This window comes from Artemia sp. Qi Xiang Cuo, chromosome 2 (genome assembly GCF_049724085.1).
Source record: "Artemia sp. Qi Xiang Cuo chromosome 2, ASM4972408v1, whole genome shotgun sequence".
Classification (NCBI taxonomy): Eukaryota; Metazoa; Arthropoda; class Branchiopoda; order Anostraca; family Artemiidae; genus Artemia; species Artemia sp. Qi Xiang Cuo.
Window position 1 is genome coordinate 27,659,915 of NC_142795.1, and position 23,361 is coordinate 27,683,275.

Consider the following 23,361-nt stretch of genomic DNA (forward strand, 5'->3'; position numbering starts at 1 on the left):
ATGAATTAGTATTAAGCGTTCTTTATTTTTTATTCGGTTGTGCAACTTTGTTTTGTCAGTGGTGCTGTCAGTGTTTTCACGTTTGTCAGTGTTCAGTGTTTTCAACGTCTGTTGAACCCAAGTATAAGCATCAAATTGTCTATCAGTTTCTCATACTTTTTGTAACAGTTTTTACTAGAATATTTCTAGTAAAAAAAAAAAAAAAAAAAAAAAAAAAAAAAAAATTCAAACGTATTTTTAACAATACAGAGACCCACAAATACCATCTTCAATTTAGATATCTCATTGCATAAAATTGATGCCTTTTATGCAATATTTGTTGTATAATCTTTATAATATCTTTTAATTAAGTTTTAATCTTAAAATCAAGTTTTAATTAAAACCTGCAATAATCTTTGCAGTCTCATAAAAACGTTGATAGTCTTTGCGTAGCCACTATGCATAATCGGTACATAGTGGATGCCAAATTTCTTTCGGATTTGTCAAATACAACGGCAAACGGTAAAACGTGGAACAGAATATATGGATTTTCTCGTCGGGCATGCAATCATCACTGCAAACCTTTCATTTCTTCACAAACCTTTTAGCCTTTCACTTCTTGATGATTAGAATAATAAGAAGCTTTTTTATAAGCACCGAAAAACTTCAACGTGAAGAGCGAGGTATTGAGTAGGGGCTAACTCCCCTCATATACGGAATTAATTTCTGTTCTTTAAGTTTTAACGTTGCTCCTTTTTTCAGTTGAATAAATTAGTGTTTTGTCCAATTTAATATCAACACAGAACGAGTAGAACGTCAGTGTGTTTGGTGACTCATCGGCTGGTTTGCATTTGTGCCTTCCGCTTTCAGAACTAAAAAGCGCCCGATTTTTGAACGTTTTCTGAATTTCTTAGAATCTATATCCATTCCAAGTAAAACCCATCGCAAGTTTTATCTCGTCTATTTTACTTTAGTATTTAGTTTTTTTTATCTGCAATTATTTGTAATATATATATATATATAAATAATATAATTGTGTGCGTATTTATTTTATTTATAGGTAGGAGATTTCCTGTCGATATTTATTATACAAAAGCCCCAGAAGCTGATTATATTGACGCTTGCGTTGTAACGGTCCTCCAAATTCACGTGACACAATCATTAGGTGACATTTTGGTGTTTTTGACGGGTCAGGAAGAGATTGAAACTTGTTTAGAAATTCTTCAAGAAAGAACGAGAAAATTAGGAAAGAAAATCAAAGAGCTTCTGGTCTTGCCGATTTATGCCAATTTGCCTTCAGACATGCAAGCTAAAATTTTCGAACCAACGCCGCCCGGAGCAAGAAAGGTATTTTTTTTTTGTCCAAACCTAATTTTGCATTAAACAATTTACATAATCATAGGCAGCGCAATAGCGCTGCCTAAGTAAAGAACGATGTTGGCACAATGTATTATTTATTTTTGGTTCTCGGACTTAGACCAAGAGACTTCGTATCGAAGGAGTTGTCGTAAAAACTTCGAAAAGGGCTCATTCGATTGAAAAGTGGAGTGGCTTGCGCCCTTTTTAATAGTCCAAAGTGATTGGAAGGCAACTAACACCCCTTCCACGCCCACCACTTCCTCAAACACACCCAATCAAAATTTTGAGACAGCTATTTTGTTCAGCGTAGTTGATTTCAAGATAGAAATTATGTTTTTGAGGAGAAAACTCCCCCACAGCCCCCAAGGCAAGGGTTGTAAGTTACGCCCTGGGGGCATATAAGGTTGTTATAGAAAGCTTTGTCGTAGAAACTTCAAAAAGGGATCATTCGATTGGAAATTCAAAGGGCTAGTGCCCTTTTTAATAGTCGAAAGTGATTGGAGGAAAACTAGCCCCCCTCTCACGCCCACCTATTCCCCAAACACATACAATAAAAATTTGGAGATTCCCATTTTGTTCGACGTAGTTAAAAAGCCTGGAAATTATGTTTTTTGAGGATGACACTCCCCCCACAGCCCGCAGGGCAAGGGTTGTAAATTATGCCCTGGGGGCATATAAGTTTTTTTTATAGAAAGCGTTGTCGTAGAAACTTCAAAAAGGAATCATTCGATTGGAAATTTTAACGGCTAGTGCCCTTTTTAATAGTCGAAAGTGATTGGATGGTAAGTAACCCCCTTCTCACGCCCATCATTTCCCAAAACCCATCCAATAAAAATTTTGAGATAACCATTTTGTTCAACGTAGTTTAAACATCCGGAAATTATGTATTTGAGGATGACAACCCCCTCACAACCCTCGGGTCAAGGGTTGTAAGTTATGCCTTGGGGCATATAAGGTTTTTATAGAAAGCGTTGTCGTAGAAACTTAAAAATGGGCTCATTCAATTGGAAAGTGAAAGGGCTAGTGCCTTTTTTAATAGTGGGGAAGTGATTGGAGGGCAACTAACCCCCCTCTGGCGCCCAAGCTCTGGAAATTTGGTCTTTGAGGATGACACACTCCTCCCCAGCCCTCTGGGCAAGGGTTGTAAGTTATGCCCTGGGGGCATATAAGGTTTTTATTGAGAGCTTTGTCGTAGAAACTTTATAAGGGCTCATTCGATTGGAAATTGAAAGGGCGAGTGCCTTTTTTAATAGTTGAAAGTGATTGGAGAGCAACTAACGCCCCTCTCACGCCCATCATTTCCCCAAACACATCCAATACAAATTTTGAGATAGCCATTTTGTTTAACGTAGTTGAAAGCTTTGGAAATTACGTCTTTGAGGATGACAAGCCCTCAGGACAAGGGTTGTAATTTATTCCCTGGGAGCATATAAGGTGTTTATAGAAAGCGTTGTCGTAGAAACTCAAAAAGGGCTCATTAGATTGGAAAGGGCTAGTGCTAGTGCCTAGTATTAAGCCTAGTGCCTAGCAGTGCTAGTATTAAAAAGGGCTAGTGCCCTTTTTAATAGTCGAAAGTGATTGGAAGGCTTGACATTTTTATACTAAAAATGGATGTGGGTACATGTATTATCATTTTATTTTATTTTTATTTTTTTTTTTTTTTTTTTTTTTGTTTAGACCAGGGAACTTTGTATTGAAGGAGTTGTCGTAAGAATTTCAAAAAGGGATCATTTGATTGAAAATTGAATTAGCCCTTTTTGATAATCGAAAGGGATTGGACGTCAATCATTCCCCCTTCGATTTGCCCCATTGTGTTTAAATAACAAATATTGCCTTAAGATTTAACCAAAATGCACTGTGTTAATGCTAATTCCCTATAAGACATCTCAGCAACATCCCAAGAACAACTGAGGGTATTATGTTCAAACTTTCGGGGCTACTTTTGCTCTTGAAATCTAAACAAATCAAAATCGTAGATATCAAAGAAAGTAAACAGATTTGTTTTGCGAATGGTATCAAGTTTTCTATTTCAGGTCAACTAGAGGAGGTATGAAACTAAAGTAAACACTACTATTTGTGTCCAGATTTTTAAAAGGGTATATGTTGTTAAAAATTGCTGAAAGTTTTTCTCCAGGATACAAATAGCAGGCCAAACTATAAAGTCTTAAAAAAACGAAAAGATTTAAAGAATTATTTTTATTTTCCCTGAAAAAACTATGTCAATATAAAACGAACAGAAATTGATTAAAAAAACGTTTTTCACAAAATAAATTTTTCAAAGAAAAGTAAAGAACTCCATTTAACCAAAAATGAGCAAAAATAAAATCAAATAATCTACCAAGCGTGAAACTACCACAAATCAGCATCGATAAATAAATGAAACCCCAAAACGAACATAAATTACAATAAATAACCGAGTCAAACTCAAAACGAGCAGAAATTAACATGAGTAGGGCTCAAAACTCATATGCCTTCCCAGGACCAGAACATAATTTGCACTTTACTGAAAAAACACAAATGAATGTGCATTGTCAGTTTAATATACATATACTGATATTTAGTAGTCAAAATGTTAATATTATTTGATTTAAAGTTATAAAAGTAAAAACATTTATGTTTTTTTCAGTAAAGTGCAAATTATGTTCTGGCCTTGGGAAGGCATAGGGGTTTTGAGGCCTACTCATGTTAATTTCTGCTCGTTTTGAGTTTGAATCGGTTATTTATTGTAATTTCTGTTCGTTTTGGGGTTTCATTTATTTATCGATGCTGACTTGTAGTAGTTTCACGCTTGGTAGATTATTTGATTTTATTTTTGCTCTCTTTTGGTTGAATGGAGTTCTTTACTTTTCTTTGAAAAACTTATTTTGTGGAAATTTTTTTCAATTAATTCACAAGAAAGGGGTCGGTACTTTAAAAATCGAAATTAATGTAGAAATTACAGATTTCTTGAATCTGCCAGTTTATGCCAATTTGCGTTCTGACAAACAAGTTAATACTATAAGCTTGATTTAGTTCATTGTATTAATATTGTTTCAGGTTTATGTAAAAAGAATATAGAAGCATAAAAAGTTTATCGTGTAAAATTAACTTGGGTGTTATTATGTTTATAAAATATATAAAGTTAGGTATTTAAAGCTGGGTGTCTTCTCTATACATATAGAGTTGGATATGTGCATATAATTTCAAAATTTCTTCAAGACTGCTAGCTACCCTGGTTAAGATGAGTTTATGTTTATCATCCTTCTTCTTTTTTGTCCTGGTTCTCATTTTAGGAATATTACCCTCATCGTAAAGCCTAGTTCCGGAGGGTTGACTACTTGTGCCCCTTGGGCGTAGTATTTGGAGATAGAACTTGCCTATTTTTTAATCTTTTGTCGACTAACTTCGTGAATAGTGTCAAGGTATCCATCAACATTTTCGCCTTCTATTTAAGAGCCCTAGATTCTAGCCTAAAGCCAGCTTGGGAAAAAAAGAATCATCCATCAAATTTTTTAATCTTTTGTCGACTAACTTCGTGAATAGTGTCAAGGTATCCATCAACATTTTCGCCTTCTATTTAAGAGCCCTAGATTCTAGCCTAAAGCCAGCTTGGGAAAAAAAGAATCATCCATCAAATGAGTGGAGAGGGTTCCCCACTGCTCACAAGCTATCAGTGGCAAGCGGCACTGGATCCTTTGAACCTTTTCTAGCATGATATTTTTTTTCCAACCTTAGATTGCTTCTCAAGGGATTTCTTTTTGCGTCTTGGTCAGTGATTTATGTATTTAGGGGATGACTTCCCCCGGGCATGATTTTGGTAGCCATTTTTGGCTACTCTTGAGTCTCTTCAGTCCCATTCACGAATTACCGTGGTTTTAGGGCTGTGAGGCTATAACCTCCACATACTTTGACCTAGCTGTTGCCTATCACTGTTAAGTTGTACGTCAGAGTCCACGCTCGTGCCTACTCATTCGTCGATTTGTAATTTTCTATTTTCTATAAATATTTTCCTGCTTGACAGCTAGTCTGTAGCACCTGATCTATACTAGAGAGTCAACACCATATTTTCCAGGTATCGATTTTGGTTCCAATGTTGTGCCCAGTATAATATTTCATGTTACTTGAAATACCATATTGGTTATTATTTAATCGTGAGTTTCATTTTTCTTTATTGTTTTTTGTATAATGTTTGTCTATTTTCTTTGATTTTTCATATTTTATTTAAGGTAGTTGTTGTCATTGTTTTTTTCAAAAAAATAAAAAAAAATAAAGGTTCCCAGATATGAAGGTTCCCAGATATGAAGCCGAAGTATCTGAACTTTTATTACTATTATTGTATAAATCAGTTTTTTGTTTTCATTGTTTTACTAAAAAAAAATTACCCGTTTTTTATATATTTTGTTTCAATTATAAATGGAAAGGCGGTAGGGTCTAAGAAATTATTTACTCTCAGGGGAACCACTTGAACGTTGTCTCCACTACCTCTTAAACCGTTGCGACCTATGAAAGTCACAAATCAAATTAATGCTAGGAAACTCTGTAAGAGCAGTTCTTTTCAGGCTTTAACCAATGAAATGTGACCTTCCTATAAAAATGTGTCTATCAAATTACGTTTATAAAGCTTTATGTTGGAGCAATTTCTATTAGACTTTAACCTATTAAAAGTAATCAACTTATTAAAAACTTGATTTATAAAAAATTGCAAATCAAATCATTGATACTCCTGCCATTTACCCGTGCCCCAGCCATTTAAACATTTGCCTCTCAATTACTTGGACTATCTGTCTTGGCTTTTCTCTGTCTACAATTACCCAGCCTAGTCTTGACGCAACCTATTGCCCAAAATACTTGATAACTTCAATTTAAAATCAACGGAAACTTTCAAAGCAAACTTTCGAAGAAAACGATTCTTTTAAGGTTTTAACGTATAAAATGTGATCCTTCTATAGAAATTCATAAATTAAATTAGCCTTATGAAGCTTTCTAAGGGAGTGATTCCTCTTAGGGCTTAACCTATGAAATGCAAACTTCCTATAAAGTATCGCAAATCAAGTTAGGGTTAGAAAGCTTTCTATTCGGGCAATTTCTTTTGGGATTTAACTTATTAAGAGTGACCATCCTATAAAAGGACTCGGTATATAAAAAGTCATAAATCCGTTAGGAAACTTCGCGTGGAAGTCTTAGGCTTTAATCAATTGAAAGTGACCAATCACTTAGGGGAATTACCAGAAAATGACCAATCATTTAAAAAAAAACTTGACTTGTAAAAAAAACGCGTGTCAGGTTAATGCTATTAAGCTTTCTATTGGGTCGGTTCCTTTCTGGATTTAATTTATTGAAAGTGACCAACCTATAAAAAGCCTCAAATTGGACCTGTGGATAAAGATCCCTTCAAAGAATTCTTTCACTTTTAGTCATTTTTTAAAAATGACTATTTTTCGGGGGGAAAATGACAGTGATATTTCTTTGCATCTTCAACAACTTAAAGTATGTTACCAGCTTAAAAGTTCCAATTTTCATACAGGCATGTACATAAACATTGATTATGGAGGAGGCCTAAGTTACTGATTTAAAAAATGTAAAAATTGACAAATTGTATAATGTTGCTTAAAAAACTGAATATTAGAATCAAGATAAGAATTCGTAAAATCGTAAGTTAAGAATTCGTTTAGTAACGTCTCCCTAACAGAAATAACATTATCTAAAAACGTCCCCAAATCAGATTCCTCAAATAGCCAAAATATCTAAATTTGCCAAACTATCTAAATTTGGTGGTGGGATGGGGATGCATTAGCCTCAAAGGCCCCACCTAGCTTATGGATCTTTTTCAGGATAAATGATGATTATAAATTATAGCGTTTTTTTTTTCATGTCCAGCCTTTTTCTCTCTTTTTTCACTTGCTTGATTGATACTCCTACACAGCCGAGCTCCATTAGTTTCTTCTTAAGGTTTATTGGAAAAACGGGACTTGCCCACAGCAAAAGGGTTCCTAAGTTAAGTTTTTTTTTCTAATAAACCTTAAGAACGGTCTAATAGAGCTTGGCTATTCTCATTGTGAATGAGAGCAAATTTTTGTCTACGTTTATTCATGTATGAATGATGAATGATCACTGATGATATGATGATTTAATTTAACGATGAAGCAGTCATATTTTGATGATGTAGTCACTGAAAGGTCTATAATTATTTGTTAATCAATAAAAGAACTTGAGCTACTTCCCTGCCTAACTTGTGATTTTGGGGATTTTTGAGATGGAAGATTTAGATTTTTTTTTTTTTTCTCCCCTGTTCCTTCCTGGTCTTGAAGCCTTACAGGGGAAACTATGTTGAAGTTTTTTCTGCTGTAAACTTGTTATTAAATAAACGAACTCTAAATTATGAGATGAGCTCTGACGTATGAGACTGGTGTAAGTTACGAAATCAGTACGAGATTTTCATCCTGTATAGAGATGGACTTGTGGATTCATAAACTTGAAGCTTGCGACCTGTAAACATGCATTTATTTCCTTGGCGAAATGTCCTAAATCTTACGTCTTTTTCCAGTGTATTCTAGCTACCAATATTGCTGAGACGTCATTGACAATCGACAATATTATTTATGTCATAGATCCAGGATTTGCAAAACAGAATTCATACAACCCCAAAACGGGTATGGAGTCCCTAGTTGTCACGCCCATTTCCAAGGTATGCCAAATAAATTTGTTATTAACTGTACTAACTGTGATGGGCTTACCTTAATTTGTGTTGTACATATAATTTTTCTTGTAAATACGGCCTGAGAGACTGAACTTGAAGCTTATTAAACTTTTATCGTAATTTTTGTAATGAAAAGGAGGGGGTAGTGGTAACCACTTTCTCCTGGTTATCCTGAGAGTAATGGACATAAATTGGGGCCTTCGGCTGTGATTTCAGTCGTTCAGCTCAGTGTTTGACCATAAGGGAGGTTATTTTGTGGATTGTGCTTCCAAGATTAGACGTATTGAAGCAAGTAATGGCTGCAAAAACATATCCAGGGGCTCAACTTCCCTGGACAAGTAAAGCGCCAACTGTGGCTGAAGAAAAAATCTTCTGATGAGCAATCAAAGTGGAAGAAAGAAGTTCTCTCGCTTTGCCGGTTTTGAGGTTTGCCGCTCGCTGGCGGCTGGTGAGGGGTGGATGACGCTCTTCTCTCTTGCAAGGGACGAATTTTACCCGCCCAAGCTGGTCAGAAGCTGGTGGCTAGGGTTTTCGGGATTGGGGAAACAATTTTGGACATCTTTACGCTGCCAAGGAAGGCTCTTCTCTAAAAAGGGAGAGGAGACAGACAAGCCATATCTCAAAATACCCCACCCGTAGAGGCATCGATAGCCTAGTGGCCATCGGTGTTCTTTATGTGTGTAGAAGGAGTTTTGAGGTATTGGGCCTTTACGGCCTGAGCGTCGATTCAGCTTTATCAGTTTTGTGAGCTCACGATAATAATAATAATCATGGTAAAATAATAATCATGTTAAAACATTTGAAAAATCCATAGAAATAAGTAGCCTAATAACGAACTAGAAAAAGGAAAAAAAAGAGTTAAGAAGGAATTAGTGCACCAGCACAGATACAAACATGTGAACTAATATCGGAAATCCTGAGGCTTGCTATAGATACCAAATTCTAAAATTTTCTTGTGGTTTATTCTTCTTTATTTTCAACTCTAATTTTGATCTTTTCGATTAACTCAAAGAATTTTTTGCTTGAAAAGATGATCTACATAGGTCACGAGTTTGGTAAAATTCTTTTAGAGCCTTAATTTGGGAAAACATTTTACATATAAATGACGTCACAGGGTTGATATTATCGAACCTATGGTCCTATAAGATCAGGAGAGGGCTCGTTCATGGCATGCGAAATGATTTACAGCAAAACCTGCGGTTAGAAGACATGTGACAACAAGTATTAATAATTGATAATCAATGGATTATTGAGCATCATCAGTAATTTTTGTCGCTGGAGGTGATTTCTTTCAGTGGTTACCTGTTCTACCCCGAAGCACCGTAGTGAAATACTCGAATTGTCAATAAAAAATAGTCATCTTTGGAAGTATTTCAAAAACTTTTCGTTAAATATGCGTGTCAATCCTGAACAGGAACCGTTCGCAAAGTGTATCCTAGAACTGGGAAATGGAGATCTTCCGAAATTGATTTCAATGAAATGGAATTACCTGAGATTATAATTTCCAGCGTAATTTAATTAAAGAATCGTTTGAAAATCGCCTTGCAAAACAAAACTAGAATGTATTGAAGGAACGCGTTATTTTAGCGTCGCTCAAAAAAGAAGTAAGTAAAATTTATGCTGAAATGGTCGATCACCTCCTAGGAGAACACAAATCCTATAAAAGTTGTGATTCTATGAAGGATAAACATGATCCGAGATTGAATTGACGCCAGTATGTTTTAATTCGATTGAAATTGCTGACTTGCCACCACGTGACTAAAAACTAAAGAATAACACGATAATTATGTTAATGCGTAATTTAGATATTTCAGAGGGCATGTGCAATGGAGCGCGCCTGGTTGTTATTGAATTATGTAACAACGTAATGAAAGCAAAAATGATTACTGGCAAAGAAGCTTGAAAAGAAGTTCACATTAATCTGCCGTTAGATGACAAGCGACAGCAAGAATAACTTATATACAAGCCTGCCGCGTGTCAAGTACCTGGGATCGAGTGAAGCTCGGTCTCATGATACTTAGTGTTAAAGTTATAAAAGAAAATTATTTTTAAATGAGCTTTGTTTTCGCTAAAGCTCAAATGAAGCTCTGAATTTTAAAAGCTTTTGGCTGCGTTATCTCTACTCAAACTTGGCATGCTTTTGGACGCTAAGACACAGCTTCTAGTATTTTAATATTATCTAAAATTTGTCTTCTTATTTTCCCAAAAACTTTTCAGCTCTACAGAGAAAACACCCTGCTCGCAAAGTACTGAAGGATGCGTTTCCAAAGCAAGTTACCAATAACTATTTATTATTATCTTTATCCTATAAAGGTTTACTATATTAAGTTTAGCCACCTATATGCTAATAATAAACGAACAGTTGAATTATCTAGTTCATTGGGTAGCACCAACAAATAGACCAATTTTTTCTATTGGTTTACTATACTAAGGTTAGCCACCTATATGCTAATAATAAACGAACAGTTGAATTATCTAGTTCATTGGGTAGCACCAACAAATGGACCAATTTTGTCTATTGGTTTACTATACTATGGTTAGCAACCTATATGCTAATAATAAACGAACAGTTGAATTATCTAGTTCATTGGGTAGCACCAACAAATGGACCAATTTTGTCTATTGGTTTACTATACTAAGGTTAGCCACCTATATGCTAATAATAAACGAACAGTTGAATTATCTAGTTCATTGGGTAGCACCAACAAATGGACCAATTTTGTCTATTGGTTTACTATACTAAGGTTAGCCACCTATATGCTAATAATAAACGAACAGTTGAATTATCTAGTTCATTGGGTAGTACCAACAAATGGACCAATTTTGTCTATTGGCTGGTGGTTTACAATTCCCTCTAATTCTGTCTATTTGCTGACTATTTTATAACACTTGACTTAATTCAAAAATTACACATGACATCTAAAAAATTTTTATACCACGAAGGTACTATTATTTATGAATGCTTATATTTATCACTAGTTTAATTTGTTCATTTGCTTTTTTGGTATTGATTATGACAGATAATTTCATTAGTGAATAGTAAATACATTATTTAATATTTTATTATTTATTCCGCTTTGTTTATTATTCATTTCTTGTTTATTAAAAATTCATTATTTAGTTATAATTACATTTTTATCCAAATACGTACGCAATATTTAGAAACCCTCAGAAAGTGTCTATTATTTAGCTATTTTTCATAGTAGATAGTTTCGTTATTGAATAGTAAATACATAATTATCTGTTTATTTATTTCTTGAAAATAAACAATAAGTATTGTGGATTATAAGCTACTCACTTGATTATTTTTAGTCATTTATTGTCCTTTGTTCATTATTCATTTACTGAAAATTCATTATTTAATTATAATTATGATTATTTTTAATTATCCAATTGTTTGAAAAAATGAGAGAGAAACCTATACAAGAACTACAGGGGGATTAGTCTATGAATTTCTATCAGAAATTATTTTGTAGGGTGCTGTGTAATTGGATGGATAAACGGTTGCAACGCAAAGGGAGGGCTTGGCAAAATTTTAATACGATAGATCAAATTTTCGCTTACAGGTTTTAGCTCGTAAATGTACGAGACAATTGGAAAGTAGGCTATTTACGGTGTCTTTAGACATTAGGTGGGCCTTTGGTGAATTTTTAAGAAGCATGTTAAAAGGATTTTTTGTGAAATTAGGATTGCTAACTAGATAAGTAGAAGTTTTAATGGAAATGTTTGAGGTGGCTAAAGTTGTAATAAAAGTAAGCATTTCTTACTATAGGGCAGTTTTAAATGGGGTAGGACTTAAACAGGGGCACATGAAGGATAATCAAAGATTGTTTTCGTTTAGGGTAAAAAAGACTGGTTAGAATGATAGGATATTGGGAAAAGGTTATTAATTTATCGAATAATAGGCTCGTAAATGCAGCTTTTCTAGAGTGCTTTGCAAGTTCATGGACTTCGCAAATGAGGTCAATTATAAATGGTTGCGGGTTATCAGGGATTTGGAATGACGAGATGGGGATAGGACTGGAGATAGGAAGTATATAAAATTAGTATTGGAAGATTGGGAAATTCAGAAATGGCGGGGGGATTTTGCAGCCTCAACGTCCTTTGGAGTTTACGGGCAGCGGAAGGAAGTCTGGGGATGTGATATTCTTTTTAAAGTGGGCTTGAATAGTGATGAAATTAAGTGGTTTATGACAGGGAGGAGTATTTTTCTGCCTCTTGGAGAATAAAGGAAATATATGTGGATATGATATTCATTTTAGAATGGGTTTAAATAGTAAAATAATAAATAGTTTCGCCCAGGATTACAAGATTCAATGAAATAACTATTTTTGGCAATGTCCCAATGTAGTGTCAAATGAGTGGCTCCTTTCGGTAGTAGGATCAAAAGATTATGGAAAAATAAAAACAAATAGCAAATTATATTGAATTGAGAACGGCACATAGATATGGATTTTAGTAGGGAAGAGGAGGGGGTGAGTGCTGGCTACACAATTGATTGTGTTGCTTATTTTTTTCCCTTTTTTATTGTCATGGTCCTTGTGGCTTTAAAGCATTGAATATCTATCTAAATATTTCTAGCTATGCAACTAATAAAGACTTGAAAGTTTTAGATACCAGAAACGTGGCGGTGAAAGCAAATTAGAACTGGAACACCGAGAGAAATGGAGAGACAGATATTACTGGTAACTTTACTTTATACAAAAAAGGGTGGTAATTGTTAGCTAGAAGAGACACAGACATTTATGTCTAAACTCATATATGAAGCAGTTAAAGCTTCTTTTCATAATAATCAGAAGCGATTATGTATGCTTCATTATTTTAGGCCTCGGCCAATCAGAGGGCAGGACGAGCTGGTCGAGTTGCAGCCGGGAAAGAAGAGACACAGACATTTATGTCTAAACTCATATATGAAGCAGTTAAAGCTTCTTTTCATAATAATCAGAAGCGATTATGTATGCTTCATTATTTTAGGCCTCGGCCAATCAGAGGGCAGGACGAGCTGGTCGAGTTGCAGCCGGGAAATGTTTTAGGCTTTATACGGCATGGGCCTACCAAAATGAGTTAGAAGAAAATGCCATTCCAGAAATTCAGAGGGTAAACCTTGGCAATGTTGTTCTACTACTCAAATCTCTTGGTATCAATGATCTCGTCCATTTCGATTATTTGGATCCTCCTCCTTATGAAACTCTTGTAAGTTTGGTTGTTATATTTATCGATTTATTAGTTTTAAATTAGATGAAAGACTGTGGTCCGAAATTTTACCTTTTCTAACCCCCCACCCCTCCCCTCGTTTGAAGAACCCTCTGATATATTGATTTAGACTTGGATTTGTTTCTTACGTCTGCCGAATTGAAAATTTACAATTAAATGAAGCACTCGCATGTTGGTTCACAAAGCCAACTCGTTAAGAAATCGACTGTTTCGCTCAACAGAATGTACTCAACGCAACTTAAACACGAATCGATTAAAATTCTAAAAAAAATAAAAAAATACCATTGGTCTACAACCCACGAGCCTTCGATAACTAGCCGAAGCGTTCACCCGTAGACCGTCCTGCGCATCAGGATTTTTTTTTGTACCCTTTTATTGTAGACTTTATCGCTCAAGCCATAGCAATCCGATAAATAAATTGAAAAATAAATACATTTTATTTCTATTGCGTAAATATATATTTTATATATATATATATATATATATATATATATATATATATATATATATATATATATATATATATATATATATATATATATATATAATATATTTCTATATTTATTTGTTTACCGTTAAATCCTGTGTTTAATAATTGTTCTCATTTTATTTGTCTAATAGTTGTTTCAACTGACAATTTAACAGCGCTCTCACACCTTGGAGGGTGGATGCACGTCTATAGTGGAAAGGGGGGATGGATGAAGATTTTTGTTTTCAAAAACGAATTCATTTTTACCGATACAACAAGACTGGACTGATGCTATTACTGTTTTGATTTTGCCGTAGTTGAGTTGATTTTATTCTTATCCGTAAAGTTCTAAGACCCTTACATTTCATTCAGTATTTATTCTAAAGTACCGGTGGTAAATTAAAAGAAAAAATTGGGTAGTTTTTTTTAATACTTAAGTATCCTTAATTATTTTCTTTTTGTTCAGTGTAATATGGTAATGTCTATTTATGTTTGGTTTTTATTATATGGAGATTTAACTCTTGTGTTTTTTGTGACCCCTTTGGTAATTAAAAAAAAAAATTGACTTTGACTATTGGCTAATAAATGTAAGCTTCCTTTTATCTTTTTTGATAAGTTCTGTGCGTAACCTCTGCAGATGTTTTGTAACTCCTACTGCTTTTTGTAACTCTTGGTAAAAAAAAGGGAAATTTAACGTTGACGCCGAAATCTCCAAAAACTACCCTTTTTGCAAATCTACTACTAATTTATACTTTTACCATTTCCAAATCCAGAGTGTGTAACTTAGCGTTACAAACAAAAATTGTATTATATTTTACTATTCAACAAAATTTGACCTGTGACCGTGTATGTATTTAGTCAATGTGTAAATTTGTTTTATCATTTTGTGTAATACATGTTTGTCATATGTGTATTTAGTCAGGTTAGTGTAAATGGCTACGAAAGTGTAGCACAAAAACTCTTTCTCTTGAATCAGCTGTCAATAGACTATAGCCTAATATTTGTTACCCCGCTGCTTACATTTAGGCATAAAAAAAAAAAACGAAAAAGGGTAGATACCTCTTAATTAAGACCGTACAGACTACGGCAGAAATATATTTCGGATATTTCAAAGTTATACCCACTTTTTTTCTACCAACAAAAAGAAAAAAAAAATCATTTCAGTAATAGAAAAATGGTAGAGAAAGAACAGGGAACCTAACTTCCTTTGGTTGAAGAGCCAAAAAGGAGTATGAAAGACTCCTTCGGGTACAAGGCTGCGCTCAATAGGGTTTGTTGTCAATAGGACTTAACAGTTCGTTCATATTAATTATGTCTTTTCAGGCTCTTGCTTTGGAGCAGTTATATGCTCTGGGAGCATTAAATCATCGTGGAGAGCTTACGAAAATAGGAAGAAGAATGGCAGAATTTCCTTGTGATCCAATGATGTCAAAAATGCTTTTAGCATCAGAAAAGTAAACCTCTTTTTCTTTCCCTCTCTCTCTCTCTCTCTCTCTCTCTCTCTCTCTCTCTCTCTCTCTCTCTCTCTCTCTCTCTCTCTCTCTCTCTCTCTCCTCTCTGTTCTATCTATCTATTCATATATTGATTTATTTTGATATTTTGATGGTCTTTCACAAAGCCAACTCGTTAAGAAATCGACTGTTTCGCTCATCAGAATGTACTTCCGAAGACTTTTCCGAAGGCTTTCCGAAGACTTTTCCAATTCATCCAAGTACTCTTTCACGATCGAAATACCGATTTGGCTCGACTCATATTGTTCACAAAGCTTCTCGTTCGCTACCTCATGAATTATGAAGTGATAACTAATTTATAAAAGCTCTAAATGATTAAGTTTATTCGAGTTAAAAGATAACCGAGTTAAAGTTCAGAATTCAAAATGGAACTATCAACTGTTTTACGATGACCCTTCTTTTTACGTGATCATCCTTAACTCCTATACTTGTTACAATTTAAGGAATCCAAGCGATATTTAATTTCAGAGTTCAGAGTGAAGCTATTAATTGTTTTGTGATCAATTTTTACACTAGATTCTTTTTTAAATGAGATTCTCCTTTAAACGAGATAATTTAATGTATTTCACTATCTACATCACAAAATTCTCCTGCCAGACTGATCCTGCTAATTCATAAAGTTGTCGACGTTACACGTTAATTTTTAACGTTAAACTAACGTTAAACGTTATTTTAAATGGGGATGATAGATGGTACCACTAATCATTCGCATACGTGATTCATATTTTACGAAGAGGGGGCACTAGTAAAACTTACATTAAAAAGATATATAAAATAGGTCTTTTAAATGTAAAAATATTGAAAAAAACGGAAGTTTTCGAAAATTAGTGTTAGAGTAGGGGGAACGGTCCGATTTTTGGCGGAACTTTGGCCCTCTATTTACAACCATGCCTTTTAACTAAGGCTTGTTACTAAATTTGATATTTATTAAAACTTTCCAACTGAGGAATTTTTTTCTTTTTTTTTGATTAGCAAAGGCTGACCATCCCCCCCCCCCCGCCCAAGAAAAGAAGGAATTGTGCAAAATTCTTCTGGTGTCGTCTTTATTCATAAACTCATGAACTGTATTCCACAGGCTATGATAGAAGTAGTTTCTATTGACACAGCTAGACCCCAATTAGAACTCCAGTAAAAGATATGCCATATCAAACAAAACCACAAAATACGTCGTTCAAATCAAGCGCAATATTGTGCATTGTTTTAAATGTGAGAAACCTCATCTCAAAATAGAATCCTGGAATTAGATAGAACTTATTTGTCAAGTATGGGAGCTCAGGGGACGTTAGTGCGGCCAGTAGAACAAGTCAGGACCAGAACGCCCAAGGAGGAGCCGGAACGGTTGGTAGGGTAAGGGATTCAATCCAGCAGTGGCCAAAATTTTCTGCACATATGTGGAGTCAGTTCCTCGATAAATAGCGTGAGACTTGATTGAGGCTTCTATTAAAATGAAGCTCTGGTTCCAAAAACGTCTTTTGAGAATCGGGATAAGTCATCTCATCAAGAAATGAGGTCCCATGGCTCACACCTGTTTTAATGTTGGCTGAAAGTTGGAGACTTTGTGCTCAGTTTTAACGCGAGTGCCTACAGGGATTTTGAAGATTAGATGGTAGATTCAGTGAAGTGAGGAGATTGGAGCATTTTCTCTTGATTGGAGATTGGAGCTTGTCGCCTTGTAAGAAAAGCATCACAATTTTTTGCTGTGTCTCACAAGAAATATACGGAACTAAATTGGGGTTATATTCAACATGATATATAACTATATTTTTGAAAAAAAAAAATAATTTTAAAATGCCGAATGTAACAAAGTTTTATAAATACTTATAAATATCCCCAACATTATTATTTATTCATATATAATAATGTATTAGTAAGTAACAAATTTATCAAATATATGTTTGTTAAATATATGTTCATTAAATTGATTAAATCTATTTCCTAAATAAGTAAAGTGATAAATACTCCCAGCCAGAACTTCAACTAACGACAACCAAATCTATGTCTAATCTGTCCCTCAAACGTCTGTTCTATAATTAAGATGGATTTTTGCAAGCTCTTCTAAAATTTCTATCCCCAAGACTATAAAAACTGCCACCTTTTAAGGGAACCTATTGACTTCGTTTAATTTCAATGATGCGATATAGTCGCTTAGCTTCAGGCAAAAAAGTTCATATTCTCTTATGAGGATGTGAAGCCAACTGACTATCCAAAAATTAACTGACTGAACTGATCTACCCTCTTTGGGGAAACATCCCGCTCTATAAAGAGGTGGTTTTAGGGAAGGGATAGAGGGAGTATTTGCCACGGGCGCAGAAATTTTAGGGGCGCAAAATTTCAAATAAATAATCTAACGGTTGTAATCATTTTGTAATTTTGAAATTTTATTTTTACTAAAATAAAGTAGAGGGCGCAGTTAATTAATGAAAATAAATGAATTATTAATCAACAAACAAATTAAAAATAGTTAAATAATAACAATTAAAATTGTTAAATTAAAATAATTAATACTATTTAAATAATAAACTGAAAAATGGTTAATCACTGAATTGAAAATAATTTTGTTAATAAATAATAATTTTGATAAAACTTGGCCTGAAAATGTTGTGGGAAACAGGGGGTGGGAGTGCTAATCAAGATTTTACCCCGGGCGCAAAAGAGGCCAGAACCGCCACTGGTCAGTATTGATTCAGTCTTTGAACAGTTAAGATCTATCTATTCTTTTAAAAAGGATTAATCCCAGTTTTGAACTAGTTGTCGGAAAAGGATTTTATTCTGATTTAATTAGACACTGGATTCTTTCAGTAGTTACGAAATAGTGAGAACGCTTTTAAGTCTCATAAAGTATTTAAACATTTATTCAGTAACTGTAACCTAGTGGAATGTGTGACGTCACTGGATAAATTGAATTGACTGGAGTTTCTGACCAATGCATTAATTGAACTTTTGACTTTGTTAAATTGAGTTAATTTCATAAGATATCCCAGTGATGTATTCCAGTTTGGCAATAATAAGGATTATTATTCATCATTCAATGCTCTCGTCAGAATAAGATGTAGTTAAGACCTCTGTGTGGAGTGAATTTATGTGACAATATTATGTCAAGGATTATCGATATTTTTGTGATTAGATGGGACGTAAAAGGAAAAATGCTAAGCAAGAAGGCATGGACAGTTCATTTGACACCTCAGGACTCAGTTCTAGCTCGAAACCGGAAATATCGATACTAGCTGCGGATTTTAAGCAAATTCTTGATGTTGTGAAAGAAAATGGAAATAAGTTGGACAATATCAACAATCAATTAGGAACTCTTACCGCAAGGGTGGATAACTTGGAAAAAGAACAATCGCTACAAACGAATAAGATAAACAATCCTGAATCGAAAATTGGAAAGATTGAGAATGAAACCTCTAGCCTCAAAATGCAAATAAAAACTTGCACGGATGAAATAATGGAATTAAGAAGGAAAAATGAAGATTATATGTTTCGGATTGTGAGAATGGAAGCTGCAAAGCTAGAAAATTATGTCATCATATGGAACGCAGCTTGTAAGGATAATAACTACGCTCAAGTTCTATTCACAGAGGTAGTTCGTCACGGGCTGGAAATGCCCGAAGTAAATTTCACAGTTACTCATTATGATAGCAACCGTAAATTTTTGAAGGTGACACTGAATAAAAAAGACGATAAGTTTGCCATATTGAAGAAGGCTAGCAAGCTTAAGGATAAGACAGTCCCTGGAAACAACAGCAACCTGTTCATCAGTGATGATGTCCCAACTGAAATCCGTAAAGTGCGAAAGCTGCTTCTAGTGAAACGTGACAAATTACGAAAAGATCATGGATGTGATGCCTGGATATCGAAGGTGTTTCAGCCGAATCTGCTAGTGAAAAGACCAGACGGCTCGATTACCAAATACACATTCAATGATGCCATACCGGAGATTGACGATTTCCATAAAAAATTTTCCATCGCCCGAAGGGGAGTGCCTGTTATATTCCCTGTCGATGTTCAAATGTCGTAATGTCGTGGGTTGCAGTAATAGTTCATGTGCCCAAGTAATATGAATGAAAACATTTAAATTGAAAGTGTTTTTTTTTATGTTTAGTTTATATAAGGTGTATTATTATTATTATTTTTTTTTTCTTTCCTTTTTTTTTGTTTAGATCCACATAGAGGTTAAATTAAAAGTTGCGCAGATTAGTCGTACTGAGGGAAAACGACTTGGAATGGAGATTATTTTTTTTTGTTTTTTTAATTGTTATTTTTTATTATGGTTTGCTGGTCTTTTGGGGCATGGTGTGGTTTCTCTTAACGTAGGATTAATATTTGATAATGGATAGAGATAATCGTGAAATTCCATCATCAAGGTTAAAAGAATTTGAGCGGAATTCTCTTTCATTTCAGTCAATTTTTCAAACTATTGTAGCTGGTGATGATGAAGATACTTCTAGTAATTTTGATATCCCAAAAAATCAATATATATTTATGAATGAGCTGGTAAAAAAAAATGTAAATACAAGTAGGATGTCGTTTTGGAATTGCCGGGGTTGGAGGACTGTGCAGGATGTGATTGAAACTTTTTTGTCGGATTCAGATACAGATATATTAGGCCTATGTGAAACTTTTTAGATGATCTTTCAATTGAAAATATACATGTAAAAGATTACCAATTTTTTCACATCGGTCGGAAAAGACAAAAACAAGGGGGTCTAGGTGTTTTGATTAAAAATTGCATACCAGCACGTATAAGGATTGATTTTTTGCCAATGAATATTGAAATGATTTTTGAATCTTGTGTAGTTGAATGCTCTTTTCCAAATAATCGGAAGTTTTTAATTGCAGTTATTTACTGTACTCCGTCATCCAGCCAGATAGAATTTAAAAATCATTTTGAAAGTATGTTGGATAAATTAGCTAGTCTTAATACTCCTTATTTAGTTATGGGTGATTTTAATATTGATTTAATGAAACTCCTATCTGCAGATCAGAATAGAATAGATAGAAATATTTTGCAGTTTTTGGAGGGCCCACTATCTTATGGACTAAACCCCGTATGTTTTGTGCCCTCTAGAATAGCTGATACATCATTTTCACTTATTGATAATATTTTTTCACCTTATAGTGCTGTTAATACATTTATTATTCCTGATGATTCATCTGACCACTGTATAATTATGTCTGATATTCTTATAAATTTCCCGCATAATAAAAAAAATCAAACCAAGCGTAGAGATTTTTCACATAAAAATGTGTTAAGGTTAAAAGAAGGGCTTGGTGATGTTGATTGGAGTCCTGTAATTGATGAGAAGGATCCGAACCAATCATTAGATAAATTTTATTATATTATGAATGAAAAGCTTGATCTTTTTTGCCCATATAAGAGCCCGAGAGGAAAGAAACTTACCCCAAAAAAAACTTGGATAAATGAATCACTTTTGAGATCTATTAATGAGAAAAATCGTTTATATAAAATTAGAATAGAATATCCCACGGAAATAAATATAACGCGTTTTAAAAATTATAAGAATATGCTGGTAAGGATCCTTAGAGTAAGTGAAAGACTTTATTATGAAAAATCTTTTCGAAATTCAGATTCCCCTAGAAAAACTTGGAGTCTGATTAATGATAAAATTGGAAGAAATAAAAAGTTGTTACACCCTGAAGTGTTATTTGATATTAATGGTAAAGAAATTAGAGGACCACAAGCTGTTGCTAAGAAGTTTAGTGAATATTTTGCTAGTATTGGATCATCTGTTGTCTCAGGAGAAGTTGACCTTTCTTCCCCAAGGTCACATAAAAAATATCTACCGCCCACTGAAGATACGAGCATATTTATGGCCCCGGTTACTTTTGCAGAATTTCAAAAGGTCATTAAGAATTTAAAAAATGGTAATTCATTGGGATATGATGAATTTTCAACTAATTTGCTAAAAAATATTGCAGGTGTAATTTTTGAACCATTGCTTCATATTTTAAATTTATGTATTTTCTCAGGTACATTTCCTAAAAGATGGAAAATTGCACGTGTAATACCATTGTATAAAAAAGGAGATAAATCTGATACAAATAATTATCGTCCTATTGCAATTTTATCACCATTGTCTAAAGTATTGGAAAAAATTTTAAAAGGAAGGATTACTAAATATCTAGATAAAATAAATTTTTTTTACCAAATATCAGTTTGGATTTAGGGCAGGCCATTCGACGGAACAAGCAGTTGCAGCTCTTGTATTAGAAATAAATGACTGCTTAGATAGTAATTATCATGTATCTACTGTTTTTTATGATGTTAAAAAAGAATTTGACACTTTAAACCATGAAATTCTTTTTGATAAAATGGAAAATTCCGGTATAAGAGGGAAAGGACTAGATATAATAAGATCATACCTTTATGGACGTAAAATCGTGGTAGATGTTGATGGACATTTGTCTAGTTTAAATGATCTTGAAGATATTGGTGTCCCACAAGGATCGGTATTAGGTCCGCTTTTATTTTTGATGTATATTAATGATCTTCCACGATGTTTGCAGGGAAATAATGGTCTTGCAATTTTATTTGCACATGACACAGCTGTTTATGTTAAAGCGAAGGATTCATCTACATTAATTCAAAATTTGTTTAACACTGTTAGTTCAGTTAATCGATGGTTTGTTTCTAATTATTTAGTACCGAATTTTAAGAAGACTGAATTTATGGTTTTTGGTCATTCAAAACGTGCTACTAAAAAAATTTCATGTCAGGAGCTTCAAGTTGGTGAGCATAAAATACGTAGAGTTCAATCGTATCGTTATTTAGGAGTTTTTATTGATCCCCTTTTGTCATTTCAAACTCATATTGATCATTTAAGTGTGAAACTTTCGCAAAATATTGGGTATATGTATAGTTTGCAACATGTTTTTCCATTTTAAATTTTAAAAATAATTTATCATTCTTTGATTGATCCTTATTTAAATTATTGCAAAATTATTTATTTAAATACTTTTTGGACGCATATAAAACCCCTACAGATCCTTCAAAATAAAGCAGTGAGAATACTTGGAAATTTTTTACATCGTCCATCAAAACTTAGAGATGCATCGGAAAATGAAACATTATTTCTTTTCTTGAATTTATTAGATCTGAAACATATAAGAGAACTTAATATATCAATATGGCATTTTAAAATACAAGATCCTAGTAGTTATTTTTATGAAAAATCTCTGTTGATTCTGCCCCCTCCTTCGGCTCTTAGGTGTTCTGGAACATATCGAATTCCCTTTGTTAATTGTGAAAGATCTAGATTTTCAATTAGATACCAAATACCATTTATTTCAAATAAATATAGGCTGAAAGATAGAATTCAAATTGAGGCATCATTTCGGCAAATATCAGTTCTAAGGAAGATAATATTAAAATTATGTATTGACCTGTGATGGTGGAATAGAAATTATTTTAAATTTTTTTATTATTATTATTATTTTTTTTTGTTTATATTTGTTACCCATGTTGGGATAGCCTTCCGTGCCTCACTTGTCCAGCGTTTGTTTTCTATATGTTTGTTATGTTTTTTGTTTTTTTCTTTAACCAGGTTTTTTTTCTTTCTCTCTTTTGTTATGATGAGAAAATGTTTTTTTTGTTTTGTTTTTTTTTGTTTTTTACCCAATTTTACGAGCTTTGCTCTCTGTTGGGGGTATATGTTTTTTGTTATGTTGATTTAATCAAATAAACAGTTAAACAGTTATATAGCATCATGTCATATGGTACTTGTCTGTTATAGTGCCGACCACTCAAAAAGTGAAGTTAGGTTAATCCGAATGAAAAATACTTAAGTATGATAAAAATATAATACTTAGGAAACAAATTCGGGCTATATGTTTGCTCATTAGGGGGGGGGGGTTAAGGTATAGCGGATCAGCATGCAAAATGTGTTAGGCACAACTATTCTGCATATTACTAAGTAAGAATTGTTTTCTAACTTCACACGGTCCAGATACTTTACCAACACCCCCCCCCACCCCCTAATGTACAAATATATAGCCCAAATTATATATTTCCCATCTATTCTGTCACTTCTCTTTGTCTTGTCCGACGCTGAGCTGAAATAAACTAACGAAAGAAACCGTTTCTACAATGTGTCAATGGATGAACAAGGCGCTATAATAGACAAGTACCTCAT

General features: G+C 33.8%; 1 protein-coding gene across 1 annotated transcript in view; it reads left to right on the top strand.

Moving 5' to 3' along the window:
- Positions 1 to 23,361, top strand: part of l(2)37Cb (DEAH-box helicase 16 lethal (2) 37Cb) — a 105,421-nt gene that overhangs the window by 50,838 nt on the left and 31,222 nt on the right. Inside the window, exons 10-13 of the mRNA XM_089100057.1 lie at positions 1,040 to 1,326; positions 7,862 to 8,002; positions 12,989 to 13,207; positions 15,021 to 15,151. Of these exons, the coding sequence (XP_088956183.1) occupies positions 1,040 to 1,326; positions 7,862 to 8,002; positions 12,989 to 13,207; positions 15,021 to 15,151 (778 nt within the window). The remainder of the gene's footprint in view (positions 1 to 1,039; positions 1,327 to 7,861; positions 8,003 to 12,988; positions 13,208 to 15,020; positions 15,152 to 23,361) is intronic.